Below are 20,251 nucleotides of genomic sequence, written 5' to 3'. Positions count from 1 at the left end.
ACAGGTCACTTCCTGAGCTTGTGGGAAAGAGAGCAGGAGTGTGGATTTAGGGTTGGGGTTTGTGGAGGGTCTCCAAGTGTTAAATCTTGGAGAGAATGTTCTTGAAAAGCTAAGGCTGCCCTTTCTTGGGCTTGGGTTTCCTTTTAGGAAGTGAGGCTGGGATGAAGCACACTCTTGTTGGATCCATTTCAGAGTTAATGAAATGACGCGGGTCAGGAGTAGCTTGATTTTCCCCAAAGCCAGTGATGCATTCTGAGCAGTCCTGGGCCCCAGGAGATCATTACAAAGTGGTTTATGCTCTTTGACCAGATGGTTGGTTTTCACTGTCTGTTCCTGTGCTTCCTCCCTCTCTGCCGGCCCCCTGCAGCCCTGTGTACGGAGGAGTGTGTGCATGGCCGCTGTGTTTCCCCGGACACCTGCCACTGTGAGCCCGGCTGGGGAGGGCCCGACTGTTCCAGCGGTGAGTCTGGGGTCTTTGGGGGCCAGGAGGTCCCTTGGCTGTGGCTTGGGGGGGGGGTGTGTGCCATGTACATTCTGAATTCTTTGTGTTGGCCTGGGGCAGCCCAGGTGGGTGTGGACATTAGGGAGGAGGCATCCCTGCATTTACATAGTGATACTTGGGGCGGAAGCCTCCAGGGGCATGGGGAGTCATGGTTTGTGGGGGTCTGGAGGAGCATTGTGCATTGCATTTGCTGGGAACTGTGGAGTATTTGTACAACTCTGACTTGATGGAACACCTCTGGATATGGTCTTTTAAGGGTCAAAGTGAAATTGAGATGCTCTTGGGACCGACGGACAGGGCCAGAGATTGCTGCCATCCATAGCAGCGTGGGGCATCACATCTGCTGTGGGGCTGGCCACCGAGAGGGTGGGGTGCACCTCGCAGCTGCTCGGGGAATTCTCTGCCAAGAACCCAGCTGAAGACACCTCTTGCTCTTCGGACTCATTTCCCCTAAATGCTCACAGATGAATCTCTTTCCGCTGGCACATTTTGCAGTCAATGGTTGGTCAACATTATGGTTTTATGGGATTTTCAATTAGGCTTTGATTAGTGTTGAAGCCCAGTTTTCTTCCTGCTTTGAGCTGGGGTAGAGCGCCTTTTTTATTGTGACTTGAGTAGATAACGTATCTAAGCTGATCTATTGGGGTCTAACCCCCAGCGTTTACCCATCTTTGGGAGCCACCTCTCTGTTTCCAGTCCCAACGCAACTGTGATGGTTATGAAAACTTGAAGAAGGGAATGGTGGGTCCATGGTGGTCCAGTGTGGTGCTCTTGCCCTTTTCCGCTGTCTCTGCTGGGGTGGAAACATCTAGTTATGGTCCTTTTTCCCAAGGGCCTTGACCGGAGCTTCCCTGTCTACCCATTACATGAGAACATACCCCCCAGCAAGGCTATTGGATGTGGTTTTGTTTTGAGCCTGGGAGGTTATCTTGGCTCGAGGAGTCTGGGATCTGTTTTGGGGGACTCGGGAAACTCTTCGATGCACTGGGGCCTCAGTAGTCTCTGCCTCCCACCTGTTTCACTGCTTTGAGGTGGGCCACGCTGAGCAACGGGGCCAGGGATTCCTGACATCGAAAAGTAAACTTGAGGGAGGTAAGGGAATGTGTTGCACCAGTCTTTCTGTGGACTACAGGAAACATGTGGGCTAGAATGTTCAAGAGCTTGTCCTCCCCCAACCTCCCGTCCATGTTTTGTGTTATGTAACTTTGCTCACCACGAATGCTTGACGGAGAACTGACTTGGATTAGGGGGGCCTTGCAGGGACAGGTCTGCTTGCTGCGTGCTGGATTATAATGTCAAGGGCAGCCTGTTGGAGGTTAGAAATACAGCCTGAGTCTCGGGGGCCCTGAGTGCATATAAACCACCAATCAGTGCAAGTGCGTGTGGTGCTCTCTCTATGCTAGACTGTGGCAGGCCTGGGGTGGGCCCTGGAGGGTCTTTTCGACATGGTCTGTGTCTTTCAGGGTTTCCCTTCTGTGAAAGAAATGGAATGAAGGTGGCACTCGATTGAGCAGGACTGGGCAGTTTAGAGTAAATCTTGCCCCTAGAGTGAGTTTACCAAACAGACAGGGAAATGGCCTTGCTAGCTGCCAGTATAACACGGGACTGCCTAATTTCCTCCACCCCCAATTCAGCCATCAGACTCAGTGGTGAGCTGTTTCCTGAATTAAATCCATTTTCATGGCCTGAAGAGCCACCATCCCTAAGTCGACTCAAAGGCATGTACTACTGAACCCAAAGGAAGTCCCGAAAGATGGGTTCCAACCCTCTGCCGGAACCAGCATTGAATGAAAGGAATTCATAAACTCCCCGTTCAAAATCATTCAGAGCACCGAAAGCTTAGATGTCACCAAGAGCCTTCCCACTTCTGTGTGAGTCCCTCCATTCACAAGGAGCTCACTGCCTCTTGTGAAAGTATGTCCTGACTGTTGGAAAGCTTCTCCTTCTATTAAGTGGAAATCTGTCTCAAGGATTCACCAGTTGGGTCTTACTCATGATAAAGTCCAGAGCAGGTTGATGGATCGCCATGACTCTCCTCACCATGTCTGGAATTTCTCCCAAGGAGATCAGTGGACGAGGCCATGGACTGGGTACGGGAAGATGTTCATCAAAGAGTAGTTGATAATAACCACTGGGGCTGCATAGAAGAAACCGGGGTCCCCTTCCACGGCTCAGCCCTTTGGGTATTAGAAGACAGCGATCACTTCCTTCCCCAAGTTTTTATTCTCTAAGCTCCTTTGTTTCTCGCCTGATGTGGTCTGATCTGCCTTCCCCATCTGGTTCCTCTCCGTTGGCTGGTGGCCTTTAGTCCTCTTAAACTATCATTCCTAGGTATGACCACACAACTGTAGGCTGGTATGGAAAAATAGTAATAGAAGTAGATACTGTTTATTGAATTTTATGATGCACTAGGCACTCCAGTTACCTTCTCACTTAATCTCCACAACAACCCTATGGAATAGGAATTATTATTAGCCCCATTTACAGATGAGAACAAACTTTGCACAGACACACAGCTAGTAAATGGTGAAACTGGGACTGTCCACCAAGCAAACACCTGAGTCCCAAACCTGACCGTCATCTTAATGATCACGTTCTTCCTCTAGATGTTCAACCTCTATTCATACAGCCTAAGGTCAAAATAGGTCTTTGATGAGAAGACTCTGTTGCTCACAGGAGGAAGAAGGATCCGCTTGGAATATGTGGTCCCAAGATCCTATTGTGGAGGTAGATGAATCAGCCACAGGACACAAACTGTGACCAGGGGTAGTCCAAGCAATTTGAGCCTGCTTGCTAGCGTGCCGCTGGATGCTGTCTGCTTGAGTGTGCCCTAGGGTCTTTGGGGCCCGTGCCCATGGGGATGGGTGTCCTGGTCCATGCAGTGTGTACCTCTGGAGATTTCTGAATGGGAGCTGCCCATGTACATGTCTATGCATATGATCCCCTTGCAGGGAAGCTTGGATTTTTGTTTAAAAAAGCATCATTGTTGTTGTTTTTCTGATTCTAAAATCACGCCTGCTCATGTTAAAGAGAAACTCCAAACCACACAAGAATCCTACAAAAAGGTTAGAAACACACACACCCGCATCTGGGTGGTTGCCCTCCCTGTCATTTCTCTACATATTTGCACTGCGAGCTACGTCTGGATACAACTTGTATGAATTAGATCATGTCTAGTGCTGTTCTGCAACTTGCTTTTTAAATTTAACTTTATGTCATGCACTGATATCTTTGTCAATAAACATGAATCTCCCTTTAAATTTTTGAAGACCTTTATAGAGTTTTCTTCTGTGGATTACCAGAGGTATTTGACCGGTCTCTTGTTGATGGGCTTTTAAGTTGTTTTGGGGGTTTTCACTATTGTAAGGCCCCACCATCCTGTATTCAGGGTCCTTGGGGCTTGTTGATTTCAGAATTTCAATTTTTTTCAGAGTTGAGAAACGTGTGTGGTGACTATACATATATGATGTATTACCCCCAGAGGGGTCTGGGCAGCACCCTGGGATGAGACATAGTAATATTTCTGAATAGGACTAATTCCATCTAGTGACATCAAGGCGATGCATAACCATGAATCAGTTCCATGAAGATCTGGCCTCTAAATGAATTTTGGTGCTGAACTTTAAAGCAATTTTTCTTATGGCTTTTTAGGGATTTTTGGATTGTGGGCAAGGGACTGTGGCCCTGTGTAAAAAAAAAAAATGCTACAGTGATTCTTCTCGTGCATATATCTTTGCCCATTTGTCCCGATTTCTTCCTAGGATACATTCCTGAAAGAAGCAAGGAGGGTTATAAAGATCCATCATTCCTACAGCCTGCCCTGCTCTGCCTTTCGTGGCTGCCGAGGGATTTATGACTTTGACAGTTGTGAAGGGGACAGATCTAGTCCTGGGGTGGGGTGGGAGAATTTTCCTTCTTTTCCAGACTGACAACCCCATAGCCTAATTTCCTTAAGGCCTGGACTAAATTTTTTCTGCTCCATAAAGAGAGGTGTTGCTGATTTGCCTGGCAAACAGGCACATGAGCTATTGTGGATAAATCCAAGGTGTCAGAAGGACTGCTACAGGGAAGTGCAGTGCTGCATGCTTGGTCATAAACCTCCATCCCATATAATAATGAGGAGTAAAAGGATGAAATGTCAGTTTACACTGAATAAGGACGACAGAGTGATCGTTATTAAATTGCACTAATCTCACAAGTGGAGATAAAAAGAAAAAAAGTTTTCCTATATTGAATATCTAGCTTTTTAAAGTAATTAGGAATATTAAAGCACTGACAATGATTGAGATAGAAACATTATTCATAACTTTTATTTCCGCACTGGGCACTGATCCAGTATATCTCATTTATGAGGTTTCAGCTGTAAGGAGAAGGATGTGAGCCAATTCCTAAATTAAATATGCCCTGTTAACTTTTATAAATGATATCCAAGAATCAACTTGGAAATTTAAGCCTTCATTGTATTATTTAATTATTGTGTTTCCTGGGTCCTGCTTCTCGGCCTCCCATCCCGTGGTGCTTTGTAGTTTGGTTTCGGGGCTCTTGCGGGATGTTTTGGGTTGGGGTAGACGTGAGAGAGAAGCCCGCCCCTCCACCTCCCCACCGTTCCCCACCCCCCATTCTTAGATTCCACTGAACGTGTTTCATCCATGTGCACAGACCAAGTGCAGGACGGTAAGAGCTCCCTCACGACTCAGTGTCTCACTATCTGACGTCGCCGCCACCCCATGCCAGCACGAGGCAGGACCGCAGTCCCCAAGTAATGAAGGCAGCGGGACCCATGTTGGGCCACCACCAAGAGGAGCTCCTGCCAAATCAGATGTGTTCTTATCTTGAATGGTGTGTGGGACCCCTGGCTGACTTGGCCTTCAGTTATCCTTGCAGATTAAAATAAAACATCTACCAGCTCAGAAATCTGCCCATACTCCCAAACTAGCCTGGGACGCTTTAGGTCAGTGCTTTTCAAACTAAGGTATGGGCTTATTAGAGTTGTGTGTGTGTGTGTGATAAAAGATACATAACATAAAATTTACCCTATTTTAACCATTTTTTAAAAAATGATTTTATTTATTAACTTGAGAGAGGGCGTGTGTGCACAAACGGGGGTAGGAGGGACAGAAGGAGAAGCAGACCCCCTGCTGAGCAAGGAGCCCGCCCAGGACCCTGGGGGATCATGACCTGAGCCGAAGGCAGTTGCTTGACTGACTGAGCCACCCAGGCGCCCCCCATTTTAACCATTTTTAAATGTACAGGTCTGTGGCATTAAGTACATTCACATTATTGCACAATCATCATTATTATCCATCTCCAGAACTTTTTCATCTTCCCCAAATGAAGCTCTGTACCCATTAAACACGAGCTCCCACTCTCCCCTCCCTTTAGCCATAGCAGCCACATTCTATTTTCCATCTCTAAGAATTTGCTCGTTCTAGGTAGCTCATATAATATCTGTCTGTCTGTGGCTGGCTTATTTCACTTAGCATAATGTCTTCAGGGTTCATCCATACGGTAGTATGTGTCAGAACTTCTTTGCTTTATAAGGCTGGATAATATTCCATTGTCTGGAGATACCTCATTTTGTTTATCTGTTCATCCATCAGTGGACACATGGGTTGCTTTCACCTTTTGACTGTGGTGAGGAATGCTGCTAGAACACGGATATACGGATAGCTTTTTTGCTTTCACTTCTTTGTGATCGCTGATCCAGAAGTGGATCGCTGGATCATATGACAGTTCTACGTTTAATTTTTTGAGGAATCATCATACCTCATTCCACAGCATCTGTACCATTTTACATTCCCACCAGCAATGCCCAAGGGTTCCACTTTCTTCACATCCTCGCCAACACTTGTTATTTTCTGTGTTTTTTTTTTTTCTGATTAAACAACAACAACAAAAATCCCTGTGGGTGTAAAGTGGTATCTCATTGCCGTTTTGATTTGCATTTCCCTAATTAGTGATGCCAAGCATCTTTTCACGTGCTTATTGACTATTTGTAGATCTTCTTTGGAAAAATGTCTACTCAAGTCCTTTGCCTGTTTTTTAGTTGGGTTGGTTGTTTGTTGTTGACTTGTAAGAGCTCTTTATTCTGGATATTAATCCCTTACAGGATATATGATTTGAAAACATTTTCTCTCATTCCATGGGTTGCCTTTTTGCTCTGTTAACTGGGGACCTTTCATGTACAAAATTTCTAATTTTGATGAAGTCCAATTTATTTATTTTTTCTTTTGTTGTCTGTGCTGTTGGTGTCCTATTCAAGAAATCATTGCCAAATCCAATGTCATGAAGCTTTTCCTCTATGTTTTGTCTAAGAATGTTATCATTCTAGCTCTTGCAGTAGGTTCTGATCCATCTTGAGTTAATTTTTGCATATGGTATAAGGAAGGGGGCCAACTTAGGTTTCTTTGTACGTGGATATCAAATTTTCTGAGCACCATTTGTTGAAAAGACTTGCTAAAGATTTTTGAAGCTGTGTAGTTTAATTTTTCGCCATGTAATGGTACATTAGTTATCTGATAAATAGTTTTAAACATTGCTCCTTATGTTAAAACAAATAAAGATTGATTATAGAATTAAATGCAGAATTGGCATGCTTTAAAAAAAACCCCAAAAATGTGATTATTTGAGCCTTTGGTGGACCTTTTGGAGCTATGCCACCAGACCTCCCTGGGGGTCGGGCTAATTTAGGGGTAAAGTTTGGGAAGTAGTAGAAAAGGCAAGAAGTCCATAACCAGAATTAGACCTCCCAGTGCTGGTGACTGTTTGCAAGGATGGTTGAAAGCAAGATCAGGCCCTGAACCCCTTTCCCCACTGCATTCTTGGGCACTCTGTCGTTCCTCCAACATGCTGGGCTGTCTGCGGTTCCCCCACTGTCTGTGTCTGGGCTCCTTGGCTCTGGATTGGCATAAAGCCTCTGGCCCAGCCCACACTATCTCGTCTTGGGTGTTCCAGGGTCTCTGCATTTTCCGCAGTGCTCAGTACTGGCCCTCCACAGCTGTGAGTCATATGAATCTCACATTGCTGTTTTCTTGAAGATCTCTTCACATATCTTTCATTGAGCCACCAATTCCTGGAATAGAGTATCAGAAAGTATGGCCTGGGATCCTGGAACCAAATCTGAGATCTCATGATTTAACCTGAAACCCCTGAATCAAGAGCTAGGAGGGACCATAGAAATTGTTGGGTCTGCTCCCATTTTACAGATGGGCAAACTGGGTCCTGAGAAAGGAAACTGCTTCTGGGGTGACCCAGGGAGGTCGTGGCAGAGCTGTGACTTGCTCCCAGATCTCCTGACTCCCATTCCTTTTGTCTCCCACCAGTTGCTTTAGGAGTTCAGGACTAGAGTTATCTTAGAGGCAGATGGATCTCGTTATACCAAAACAAATAGGCCAAGTTGTTCTATAGACTTTTGTGCCGATGACCTAAAGGTTCCCGACCTTCCTGGTTCCTTCTTAGCCTAGGCCTAGAGCAGACACTCCTGACCACAGGTCAGACCAGGGCACTGGGATTAGAAATTTCCAGAAGGGCCAGCCCTGTATGGCTTGAAAAGTACATCAGGGAAGAGTTCCCACCTCAAGGGGTCCCTGGACACACTTCTCACTGATGAACATGGATACATCGCAGTCTAGCAGCACCGAACATGAGGGCAAAGCAAAAGTACAGGATGTGGGCCGGGGTTCCTGCTTCCTGGGGCAGGTGAGGGGGGCCCAGAAGGACATGGGCAGGGCCTGATGGGGGAGCAAGTGGGCCCAGCCACATAGGTCTGCTGGCAAGGGCCATAGCCAAAACTTAGGGGCTCCTCCTCAGTGATGGATGAGGTAAGGAGCCCAAGTGTGAGTAGTGGGAGAGGAGAAGGAAGCGTGAGGGGCCACAGGGTCTGAGGAGGAAGGTGAATGGGGATTCCTGCTCTCACCGTGCGCAGAAGCCCCACACAGACCGTCTCATTTCTTCTGCTGGCGGCTTAGAGAGGTCATGTGTGTTACCTCCATTTCACAAAGAAACCAAAGCTCAGGGAAGTAGAGTAACATCTGATCTTCACCCAGCTAACGAGGGGCAGATCTGGGATTAGAACCCAGAACTGTGTTTTTCCCACAGCTCCCTATTGCTCCAAAGAAATGGAAGTCCTGTGTCATAAAACACAGGAAAGCTGGCTTCAGGTCAGACCTCTGCCTGGGTGACCCTAGCTAAGTCCCAAGTCCTTCCCTCTCTGTGAGCCGCACTTTTCTCCTCAGTAAAATGGGAAGTTTGGCATGGATATTCCACTCTTAAATCCCATGATGCTCTGTTTCTGGGAAGTCACAATCCAGCATCACCTAATCAAGGGCCCCTGTGACCTTCCCACTGACCTCTGGGAAGGGAGTCTCCTCTCCCCTGCCCCCATGCACGGCCCTGCTGTGATTCTCTCTCCTCATTCTGGGACCTGGGAAAGGAGTGGGGAGGAGGACAGCCATGGGTGGGGGCAGCTGCATGACTCACATCCCTGCCTCCCCCGGCGGGGCTGGTGGTGGTGGTGGGGGGGTTCTGGTGAGCCCTTGGCCGCCTCCGCTGGGAGGGGGTGTGTGGAGGGGCGTCGTGCCACCAGGGAGGCTGCAGCTTCCCGGCTGTGTTTTCACTACGCTGAGCCTGCTGTCAAGGTTAAAGCAACTTCAGATGAATCACCACAAAGCAATTACACTTGCTCTGCCCAGCCCGCGGCCCCTCGCAGAACCGCCTGGGCCGCCTTCTGCCGGCATCTGGTGCGCCTGTGGGCCTCCCCGGGACAGTGGGCTCCGTGTCAGCAGAGCATGCTGGGGTGCAGTCACCGTGACGGGAACAGAAGGGAGAGGTGGATGCGGCGGCAAAGGCATTTTCAAGGTCTGTGCGTAAGAGAAGCTGCTATTCACCCCAGAATTCTAATTTTGAACAAAGAAGAAGTCAGCAGCCAGGGCCCCGGGCCCCACTGGCTCCATGTTCTCTGTCCCTTGAGTTCCACTTAATGCACATTGTTGAGCCCTTCTCAGAGGACAGCACTGCCCCAGGGGTCCAGGGCTGAAGCGGGGTGGGCTTTAGGGATGTGCAGGGCATAGCCCCCATCCTCAGGGGACTTGGAGCAGAAGCCAGAACTATTAGCACGGAGACGAGCGAGGTGGAGGAGTCCAGTGAGAGAGAAGGCTCTGGCTTTCATGGGCGGGGGCACCTGGCTGGCTCAGGAAAGCCCTCAGGGGGAAGGTGCAGGAAGGAAGGGTGTGTGCCGTGCTCCCATCTTAGATGAAGAAACTGAGGCCCAGAGAGGTGAAGCGATGACCTGAGGTCCCGCAGCTGGTGAGCGTCAGGTGGGTGTGCCTGGCTTTTTGTCCCCAGGCCACAGGGATAAGAAAGGCGAGAACCAACTCACTTGTGGGGAGCCTATGGTGGAGGCCAAGAGAGACCTCAACCCAGTTGCTGCCCGAGTCCTGGGGGGCTGGGGGCTTCAGGGGAAGGATGGCAAGAAGGCGGATTTGCCCTTGGCTGTCTGCTTCCCCCAGCCCCTGCCTCGCTCCTTTTAAGACCCCCCACCCCACCCCCCAGCCTTGGCTGTGTTCTAGAAACTAGTGAAGAGGTTTATTTCCTCCTTCCAGAGTTTCTTCTTCTCCTGAGGTGCCTCTCAGGAGAAATGGGGGGTGAGAAGCAGGTGCTCGGCTGCTCTGCCCTCATGGGGGTCCAGACCACTGTGTGGATGAGGATGAGGCTGGGTGGGGGGCAGCCTGTGGAGATCCCGAAACACGAGCGTCAGGACAGCTGGTCTCCCCGCCCCATCTCTAGCCCAGGACTGGCTCTTGGTCCTGGGACGGCACCCGCCATGAAAGGAAGGGAAACCTAAGGCCCTCCTTCCCAGGTCCAAGGGAGGTAGGCGATGGGGTAGAAGGGGGCATGGGGCTACTGCTTCTCTGGGTCCTTGAGGGAGGGCAGCCCATCAGCTTCACCCCTCCCCCCGTGCCCCTGTGCCTCTCACACCAGGGGAGGTATTGGGACCAGGCCCATCCGAGCAGGATGAAGGATCAGGAAGGCCTGTGTGGCCTCTCCTAAAAGATGGTTTTTGTTTGAGAATTCCAGAAATGGGGTTGCCTGGAGCCTGTGTGAGCTGCGCGTTTGAGGGGGCTGTCGGGGTGGGGGGGAGGCACATTCAGCCAGACTCAGCTCCGGCCATCTGCTCCCTGAGAACAAAATTAATAAATAAGTGACACACAGGGAGTCTCACGAACCGGGGGAGAGGGAGGAGGGTGGGAGAACCCGCGGAGAATGTGACAAAAGCAGAATGGAACGGCAGCAGCCAAGCTGGGCTCTTCGTGTGGGGCTGGCAGGCAGGGCCACCACCCCTCCCCAGCCCCACTCAGGCATGAAAAGGACACTGTGCCCACCCCCGACACACACACACACACGAACGCGCACATGTAAGCACACGGCCTCGCTTCCAGGAGGGGCGTGTGGGCTGTGTCTCCATGGGAAACCGCCCCTCCTGGAAGGGATGCACGGACTCTGCCATCTTGGCCCCAGCAGCCTAGAGAACTATCTGGAACTCTGACCGGGAAGGGGAGAGGGGGGGCATCGCCTCTGGGGCAGCCCGGCCCTGCAGCGTGCTGGGCACCCCTGGAGATGGGGGATGGATCTCATTTCACCCTCCTGCTGCCCGGCGAGGTGGGGATGACGGCCCTTGTGCCGCAGTTGAGGGAGCTAAGGCCACTCAGCTGCCCCAGTGTGTGCGCTCTCCACTCAGGAGTGTTTCCACCCCGGTGTGGGGCTTCGGAAGAGGAGGCATTTGAGGCTGAAAGGGAGGCCGGTCTGGCCTTTGCTCTTGCTTAGGCTTCTGTCCTAACTCACATCAGCTCTTACTATACATGCCGTCCTATTCATTATTCATGATTATTCATGATTACCCCCATCTTTCAGGAGGGAGCAGAGACTCGGGGAGGTTGAGTAACTGGCCTGAGGGCACTAAGTGTCAGAGTCAGGATTTGAACCCAGGCAGTTGGTTTCTGGAGACCACAATTACAACTTGGGTTCACACTTCTTTATAGGGCTCCCTGGCTTCCCTCTCCAGCCCCTCCCACACTTGGGAGGTAGGGAGGGAAGAAGAGTGCACTGGACCCTGTCTCTTTCCTGCTCCCCTTTGCCTGCCAGGAAGTGCCCCCTGCTCCTTGGCCAGGCCTATAAGGCTCCTCTGGGTCTGATGTCTGACTAGTTTCTAGCCTCATTTCCCATCACTCCACACCCCCCACCCCTGCCTCACTTCCTTTATCCACTGACCCATGCTCTTTTGCTCCTGGACTGTCTACACATGGCCAGTGTGGTCCACGCCACCCCGGGGGGATTAGTGTTTGATTGCATGTTTGCTAGCCTCTCAGCCCCCACCCCCTGTGACCTTCCCCATGGCATAGCCCAGGTCTTGTCTCTGTGACGCCAGGGCCCTGCATGCCACAGGCACATGGGGGGCACTCAGCACAGTGCTAAATGGGATCCAGTGCATTCACTCTCTCATTTTATCATGTTTCGTTCCTCTGGATGATGATCTCATGGTGGTACTAGGACTAGGGAAGAGTATGGGGCTCCGGACTGGCTGCTTGGGAGAATTCAAAGCCACGTCCCTTGATCTTTCAAAAGTTTTCACCTACCAGTGTGTCCCCGGCGCATGTTCCCAAGGATGGTGATGTGAGGCCAGGAGTCAGGTTGGTCCTTCAGAAGAAGCAGAGATCACGGCTAGCTGGGGAAGTGGGAAAGTGCCAAGAAGACATTGGAACCAGAGCTCAAAGAAGGATGAGATTTGCAGTTTCGGCAGTCCGGTACGGAAAGAGAGGGCATTCCAGGCAGACAGACGCGCCTAAGTCAAAGTACCGCCTGGTGAGCAGGTTTCTGTGGCTGCTGCAGAGGCTGACTGGGGTGGAAGAGTGGGAGCCAGGCTAGGTGCTGTGGTGCTCTGACACCAACAGCCCGAGGAGCTCGGACACTATTCCACGGGCCTTGGGGAGCCCCCGAAGGCTCACATTTCATCAGCCGAGTCCACTGTTGCCTGGTGGGGCAACCTCTGAACTCTTCCTTCTCCCAACTATCCTGTGACCAGGTCTGGGCCTTGGTCTGGGAACAGAGAACACCCTGGAGGCTCTGATTGGCCCTCCAGTCCTGGCTAAGCCCCCAGGACAGCTGGGCCATGCTCTCCTTCCCCTGTCCCCGACTGGAGGCCACTGAAGAACATATGGCAGGCTAACTTGGCATGGTGTGGGGAGCAGCTTGGATGGGGAGTGGGGGAGACCGCCATGACTAAGAGTTGGTGAATGGATCTGGGCCAGGGGTGACCCACACAGGCCAGGTTGGATGTATTCTGATACCCTTCTGCCTCCTTGGCCAGATTGGGGAAGACAGATCTGATGGCCCATGGGATGTCCAGGCAGAGCGCCTGAAACAGCCTTATTGGCCTCCAGGATCTCGGACTCCCAGCCTGCCTGTCAGGGGCAGCCCTACCCTCCACCTCCCATCCTCAGACACCAGGGGGGTCCCCAGGCAGGTAGCAACTGCCCAACAGGGCTGCAGCAGCAGAGGCAGCAGCCGAACTGGGGAATCTGTCACCCTCTAATAAGGAAAGCCCATTTTGGCAGGCTGGGTAATAGACCTCAAATTGAATAATTAATAAAGTTATAAAAATATGTCTACTATATGGCCAGAATAATTCAGCCCAATTAGAAGCAATTATTTCTTGCAGTTATGCCACTTGGTATATTTTACGAACAGCTGCAGCAGGATTCCCAGCTTTGGCTGCCTGCTTGAGAGGCTCTGTTGACACCAAATTTCCCCTAGGGCATTTTCCAGATAAGGAACATCCACCCATCCATTCATCCATCCATCCGTTTAACTATGTATCAGTTTATCTCTGAATCTGTGCAGCATTCCATCCGACCATTCATCTATCCATCCCTTCATCCATTCCTCCGTCCATGTGTCCATCTGTCCATTTGTTCATTCATCCATTTGTCCATTCACTCAGCAGATACTTCTTGAGCCCCTTCCTTGTGCCAGACACGGTGCTGAGTCTTGAAATGTGGAGACAAGTAAGACCCTGCCCCTGTCCCTGCCCCAGGATCCCCCAGCCCAAGCAAGAGGACCTTGGATTAATGCAAGCTGTCATTCCCGTTCCTGTTCTGAGGTCATACTGAATAGGGTTTTTGTCCTTCATCTCTCTTTGTATCCCAGCGATACATATAGAGATATTTGGACGTAAACCTGACTTGTGTTAGGTAATAGGTTCCTTCCCAATATGGTCAGCTTGTTCCCCCATATCTGAGAGCTTGGGGATCTGGCTTCAAACTACCCACTGCTCTGGGTCCCAACCTTTTATCAGGTGGAGGTCAGGAGATGTGGGATCCAGCTCCACCCTGGCCCCTGCTTTCAATGTGATCTGGACAAGACATTTTTGGTTCACCTGTAAAGTATGAGGAATCAGTGTGCTACTGGGAGCTCACAGGGATGACCAAAGTTAAGATGCTTGGGGCCACCTGTTGGAGACCCCAATTTGCTCTCTGGAACACTGAACATAAGTTGAATTCTGAGTTAAACCAACTCATAACTTTATATAGATATCCTGCAGGAAATCCTTCCATAAAGCCAGTGCTCTTTTTGGCAGTGGAGATACCCTCTTTCTGATTTCTCTGCCTGCACATTGAGACTTTTCTTATAGTGCAGCAAACCTATGGCTCAATTCATTAAGTCTCCACAGGACCCTTGCTGTAAGCCCAGCTCTCTGCTGGACAAATCTGACAGAATTATCACATGAGTTATATTATGGGCACCAAACATTTACTAGGGGTCTGCTCTGGGGATGCAGAAAGACCTCAGCCTTCACCCTGCTCTAGAGTCAGCCTCTCTGATGTGGGTCCCCTTTTGCCTCATTGTGAATCAGAATGTCAGAGCTGGCAAAACAAAAAAGGCAAGCCTCCGACTGGGACAAGACACTCATAACACATACAGTCCACAAAGGGTTAATATCCAGACTCTCTATTTTTAAATCCTACAAATCAATAAGATCAACCCTTCAAACCCTGGCACAGAATATAAACATGTACTTCACAGGAAAAGGCTATTTTGATGGGTGGTGAGCATATGAAAAGATGCTCACCTCCCTGGTCCTCAAGGAAATGCAAATTCAAATTGAGAGATGCCACCTTATCCCAGTCAACAATCTGGGGAAAACCAATTTCTCATAATACTAAGTGTTAGTGAGGATGCAGGCAAACGAACAGTCTTATGTGCTGCTGGTGCGAGAGGGAGAATTTGGGGAGCAACTTGGCAATTTTAAATAAAGCTGAACCTAATACCAACCCCATCATACCCTGTTTCTCAAACATTTTTTTCTATCACAACCTGGGTTGAGAAACACATTTCATATTGTGTTTCATACCGGCACACACTGATGTTTTAAAATCTCTTCGAGTTAATTGTTTAAAAGGGTTGTTGTGACCTTTGATATTAATTTTGTGACTCTCTTCGGGGTTCCAGGTTACAGCTTGGAAAGCTGCCCCAGAGAGCTTCTCCAGCTATGTGTCACCTGCACCACTGTTTGCAGTGGTGAGAAGCTGCAAGGAGCGTAGAGGTCCCTCAAGAGGGGACTGGATGACTCGTGATATATTCATACAATGGAATCTCCACAGCAGTTAAAAGGAATGAGCTAACGCTGTACCTGTCTACTTGCATGAATCTCAAATATATAATATTGGGTGAAAAAAGCAAGTTGCAGAGGGCTACATAACATCCCACATAATAATCATTTATATAAAGTTCAAAAGCCTGCGAAATAATGAATATGCTATTTGTGGGTCCATTCAGATGTAGTGAAAGTATAAAAACAGGCATGGCAATGACAAATGCTGAAGTCGGCCTTAGGTTGCCCCCGGGAGGGAGGAGGGGGGAGGAGGGGGGACCAGGGAGGGCTACACAAGGAGTTTCAGCTGTGGGCTGTTTTATTCGAAAATGCAAACATCTGTAGCAAAACTGGGGAATGATAAGACTTGTTGGGCAAATATCTCTGCTTTAATTTTCTCTAAACTTTACAATGTGCTCAAAATATTCCATACGCAGAAGAAAAAGCCATCACCTCTCTCTCTACCTGGCAAGCACCCAAGCTCAGGTGAAGAGAAATAATGTGTTGGTCTGTGTTAAACTTGGGTGTCTGTTTCGTTCCATTTAGTCCAACAGATGTTTACTGAGCACCAACTACGGGTCTGTCAATGCCAGATGTGAGATGCAGAGCAGGCGGGGAGGCAGGGAGGATATTGCGAGTAAAAATTGGGAGCTTGGCAAGGGCATGGGCCGCCCATCATGTCTGCTACAGAAAGCAGATAAACTGTGCATGCCACGAAGAAGGGCTCCCTGGGGAATCAGGGAGGGTTCCCTGGAAGAGGTGACAACTGAGATGGGCCTTGAAGGATGGACAGGGATTGACTGGTAAGGGACTCTGGAGACAAGAGGAATCTTGAGCTCCAGAAAGCTCCAGATCTGCATGGGAAAGAAGAGGTGACAGGGCAGCTCAGGCCTCGGAACTAAAACACTGCAGCTAAGATGGTGAAATGCACTTTGTCTGCAGTGCCCGGCAGGAGCCAGACAAATGGAGTGGGGAAGAGTGTCTGCGTCATCACGGGGGCTGAGTAGCCCTGGGCTCCTGGAAGCTTGCGGGAGGTGGTAGATGGCCTGCCCTCAGCGACAGCCCGCTGCACTGCCCATCCTCAGACGAGGGCCCCAGCAGGGAAGAGAGGGACAAGGTTCTGCTCAACTCCCAGACTTCAAATGTATTTGACCAGCTCCCAATAAATTCCTCATGCCAGAGGCCTCACCATCCATCTCAGGGTGGCGGGGCAAAGGCCGCGGTGGGGGTGGACGGCACAGGAAATGTCTGTCTTAGATTGCTCGGGGACCTGTCCACGTGTCTTGCCAGGAGGCAAGCCCCTAAATCCTCCTCTGACTTGCTCCCCTCCTAGTAAATCTGACTAGTTTAAAATAACTCCCTCCGACCTTGAGGCTGGTGCCAACTTGGTGTCATCCTTCAGCCCTAGCCGATTTCTTATTAAGGTTTTGCTGTTCCCTTGGAAAAGTCGCCACCTTAAATTAAAGGGCCGATAGGGCCGGGGAGAAACAGAGGAGCTGGAGACAGTGGGGTGACAGCAAGTCAGGAAAGTGAGGTTCTAGTCGTACAGTGGGGGCAAGATGGATGACCTTCCCGGGTCCTGGCTCTGCAGCATCCCCGGAGGTTTGGGGACATGAGCTGTCTAAGGTCTATATGGCTTGAAAGGGCTGCCCAGGGAGCGGCTCACAGGTGAGCACCTTCCCCCAAGAAGGCAAGGGTAAAGTGGGCTCCCACCACTGAATGTGCTCACCCTTCATTCACTCACTCACCTAGGATTGTATTTCACTTGGTACATTAGTGTTGGATGCCAACTGGGCATTTGTGCCTGTTCTGGGTGCTGGAGAGACAGCAGCGAACAAGACAGAGTGTGTGCCTTCATGGGGCTTACCTTCTAGCGAGGAAGACAATTAGCAGGTGCAGAAATAAATATGGTAACTTTCAGATGTTGGTATGAAGAAAATAAGAGTAATAAGTTCAAGGGAGTGAGGCAGGGTCGTTAGCTAAGGCCTCCCTGAGGAGGAACATTTGAGCCAAGACTTGGATGATAAGAAAAAGCAAAGACTGAGGGTTCATGTGTTGGTAAACCCTAGGACTTGGTCTATTTTTAACTTAGCAGAACAGAGTTTGTATAATGCGTACAGGACAGTTGCTGAGCAGGCTCTGTTTAGGATTTATGAATGGACAGGCAAGTTCCTGCCCACAGAGTGCCTTCCATCTAGGAAGTGTGATTACCCCACTACCCAAGGAACAATAGGGCGGGGGGTGGGGGGTTCCAGGCGGGACCGCACGTTGTGCTGAAAGCTCAGAGAAGGCGCAGGGCCCTTCCGGTTCGGATGAGCAGGGAAGGGCTCCCGGAGGACAGAGTTCCTGCAGGGAGTTGTCCGGCGGGACATGGGCTTGGCCAACAGCGCTGGGCTGGGCTAGGTAGTATTCATTTATGCCTTCAGGTGCAGGTCTTGGGGCGGGGGGGGGGCACGGGGGGGCATCCCTGGTGTGTGAGCCAGGGCAGAGAGTAACTTGGGGTTGGAGCCCGCTTTCTTTCCATCATTGGCAGCAGGATGAGTGGTGTCAATTGTTTTCTTCTTGCTGTTGCTGCCGCCAAAGGAAATCACTGAGGGTTCCCCTCTTTTCTGCACTGCATGTTTCTCGGCTCTGGGTCACAGCCCTGATGGGGAACCGGGAGCCCTGCATGGTCCAGATCACGGGAAATGACAGATCTCCAATGCGGCTGCCGGGCTTCTCCGGGGAGAGCATGAACCACATAGGCAGAGCTGCTGTTGAAACAAACAACTCTCTTTCGTAAGTCAATACCATTTGCTTAGCAAATAAAGGTTAGCAGGACAGGCTTCCCTGCCTTTGCTCTCAGCTCTAAAAGTCTCTCGACATCAGTCACAGCTGGAGTGTCCAGAGGACAAGCAAGAAATGCAGTGAGTTTCTGTGCAGCTCGGAAGCGGACGGGCTGATGACTCTAAGGGCCGGCCCAGCAGTGTATCTCACGGTGGGAGCCCCCAGAGAGAGGGCTCTAGGTTAGGCACTGGGGAGACAAGGCGGTAAGATGCTGCCCCTTTCCTTAAGGAACATAGAGCCTAGTAGAGGGAGACAGGCAGGTGAATCAGAGCATGACAGTGTTGCTGGTGCTGATGTCCATGTACAGGGCAGGTGGGCAGGGAGGGGGAAGTTCCATAAAGTGGATCTTAGGTAGAGCTTTTATCTCCCCCACTCTATTCCCATGCAGTGCTTGGAACAGAATAGAACAAGCTATGAGACATCATGGCCACTAAATTATACCAAGAGAAGCCACAGCTGAAATGAACGACAGCTGTCCTTTCCTAGTTCTTGGTGGGGAGGTGGGGAGATCAAACTAAGGCAGAGTTTTCTCTCACATCTATGTTTTTCTTTTCAAAGTCTTCCTATAACCTTTGGTTTCTACAGCTGCTTGGCTAGACAAACGTTTAGGGAAGGGGATGGAACATGAGTAAGCGCCTACTATGTGGCAGGTGCTGGGCAGGTCTGTGTCTGTGCTCATTGAATCCTTCAGACAGCCTTGCAAATTATTCTCATTCAAGAGGTGAGGGGACAGAGAGGCAGAGTTGTCAAGGTCTCGTGGCTGCTGGGGGAGAGGCAGGTTGATTTGAAGAGCATGTTTGTGTAAGATGATATTCGTCTTAACTCAGAATTATCTAGTTAGCTCTGCAGCAACTTCGTAAATGGTGTTGGGACAAGACTCCCCTAGCACCAGAGCCAGGCTCTTCTTGAGTATGGGGTTACAAACCTCTGAACCAAAGATGGTCGAACCCCCTTTTTGTGCGGTGGTGATTCCAGAATGCCGAGTGTTCCTCTTTTCCTGCTGAAGCGGATCTCATTGTCATGTCAGGCACCCTCCGTCCAGCCAGCACAGGTCAGGTCATCAAATGAATCACAGTGGGGCAGGTAACATCTAGGACAAGTGTGCCTTTGAGCTTTCCTGGGCCCAGCTCTCTGACTGCTCACCGCAAGGCTCTGTTTGAAGGGATAGTCAAGCCTGACACAGTTCCCACAGCTTGCAGGCTCCAAGGACTTTTGCCAAAGCTGGGCTTCCCAAGCCCTCACCACTTGTCGGGGCAGCCTTGGGGCTGACCTTCCCATGAGCTGTCCCCTGCCCCAGAGCCCACGCATGTGATTTTTACTCCAGTCTTTCCTGGATGTTCCCCAGACCACTGGGCTCATTTCTCCTGGGCTGGAGAAAGGAGAGGGACTTAGGCACTTTTCCCAATTAAAGTAGTTCTCTTAAAATGGGTCGGCAAACTAAGGCCTGTGGGCTATGTGTTTCATAGCCTGCCTTTGTAAATAAAGTTTTATTGGAACACAGCCATGCCCCTTTGTTTCTGGAGGTCTATGATAATTTTCTCACAATATCAGCAGGGTTGAGTAGTTGTGACAGGGACAGTCCTGCCTGGAAAGTAAAAAATATTTATTGTCTGACCCTTCATAGAAAATCTTTACCAATTCCTATCTTAGAACATTAGAATTTTTTGCCCCAATGTTTTCCCCCCATAAAAAGCATTAAATGACTTAAAGAGAGCATTACCAAACCTTTTTCATCACTGAGGACAATATCATCATCATCATCATCATCATCACCACCACCATCACCATCACCATCATCATCACCATCATCATCCCCACCACCATTACCATCACCATCATCATCATCACCACCACCATCATCATCACCACCACCACCATCACCACCACCACCACCATCATCATCATCATCATCACCACCACCACCACCATCATCACCATCATCACCACCACCATCATCATCACCACCACCATCATCACCACCACCATCATCATCACCACCACTACCATCGTCATCCCCACCACCATCACCATCATCGTCATCACCACCACCATCACCATCTTTATCATCACCACCACCATCATCATCACCACCATCATCATCACCACCACCACCATCACCACCACCACCACCATCATCATCATCATCATCACCACCACCACCACCATCATCACCATCATCACCACCACCATCATCATCACCACCACCATCACCACCACCACCACCACCATCACCATCATCATCATCACCACCACCACCACCACCATCATCATCACCACCA

General features: G+C 50.0%; 1 protein-coding gene across 1 annotated transcript in view; it reads left to right on the top strand.

Annotated features, from left to right (window-relative positions):
• MEGF11 (multiple EGF like domains 11) overlaps positions 1 to 20,251 on the top strand; it is a 250,988-nt gene that overhangs the window by 74,891 nt on the left and 155,846 nt on the right. The window contains exon 5 of the mRNA XM_034994182.1: positions 368 to 460. Coding sequence (XP_034850073.1) covers positions 368 to 460 — 93 coding nt within the window. The remainder of the gene's footprint in view (positions 1 to 367; positions 461 to 20,251) is intronic.

The sequence above is a fragment of the Mirounga leonina genome, unplaced genomic scaffold (genome assembly GCF_011800145.1).
Source record: "Mirounga leonina isolate KUSES-001 unplaced genomic scaffold, KU_Mleo_1.0 Mir_91, whole genome shotgun sequence".
NCBI lineage: Eukaryota > Metazoa > Chordata > Mammalia > Carnivora > Phocidae > Mirounga > Mirounga leonina.
Note: the sequence above shows the minus strand (reverse complement) of the source record. Positions and strands in the feature narration are given on the sequence as shown.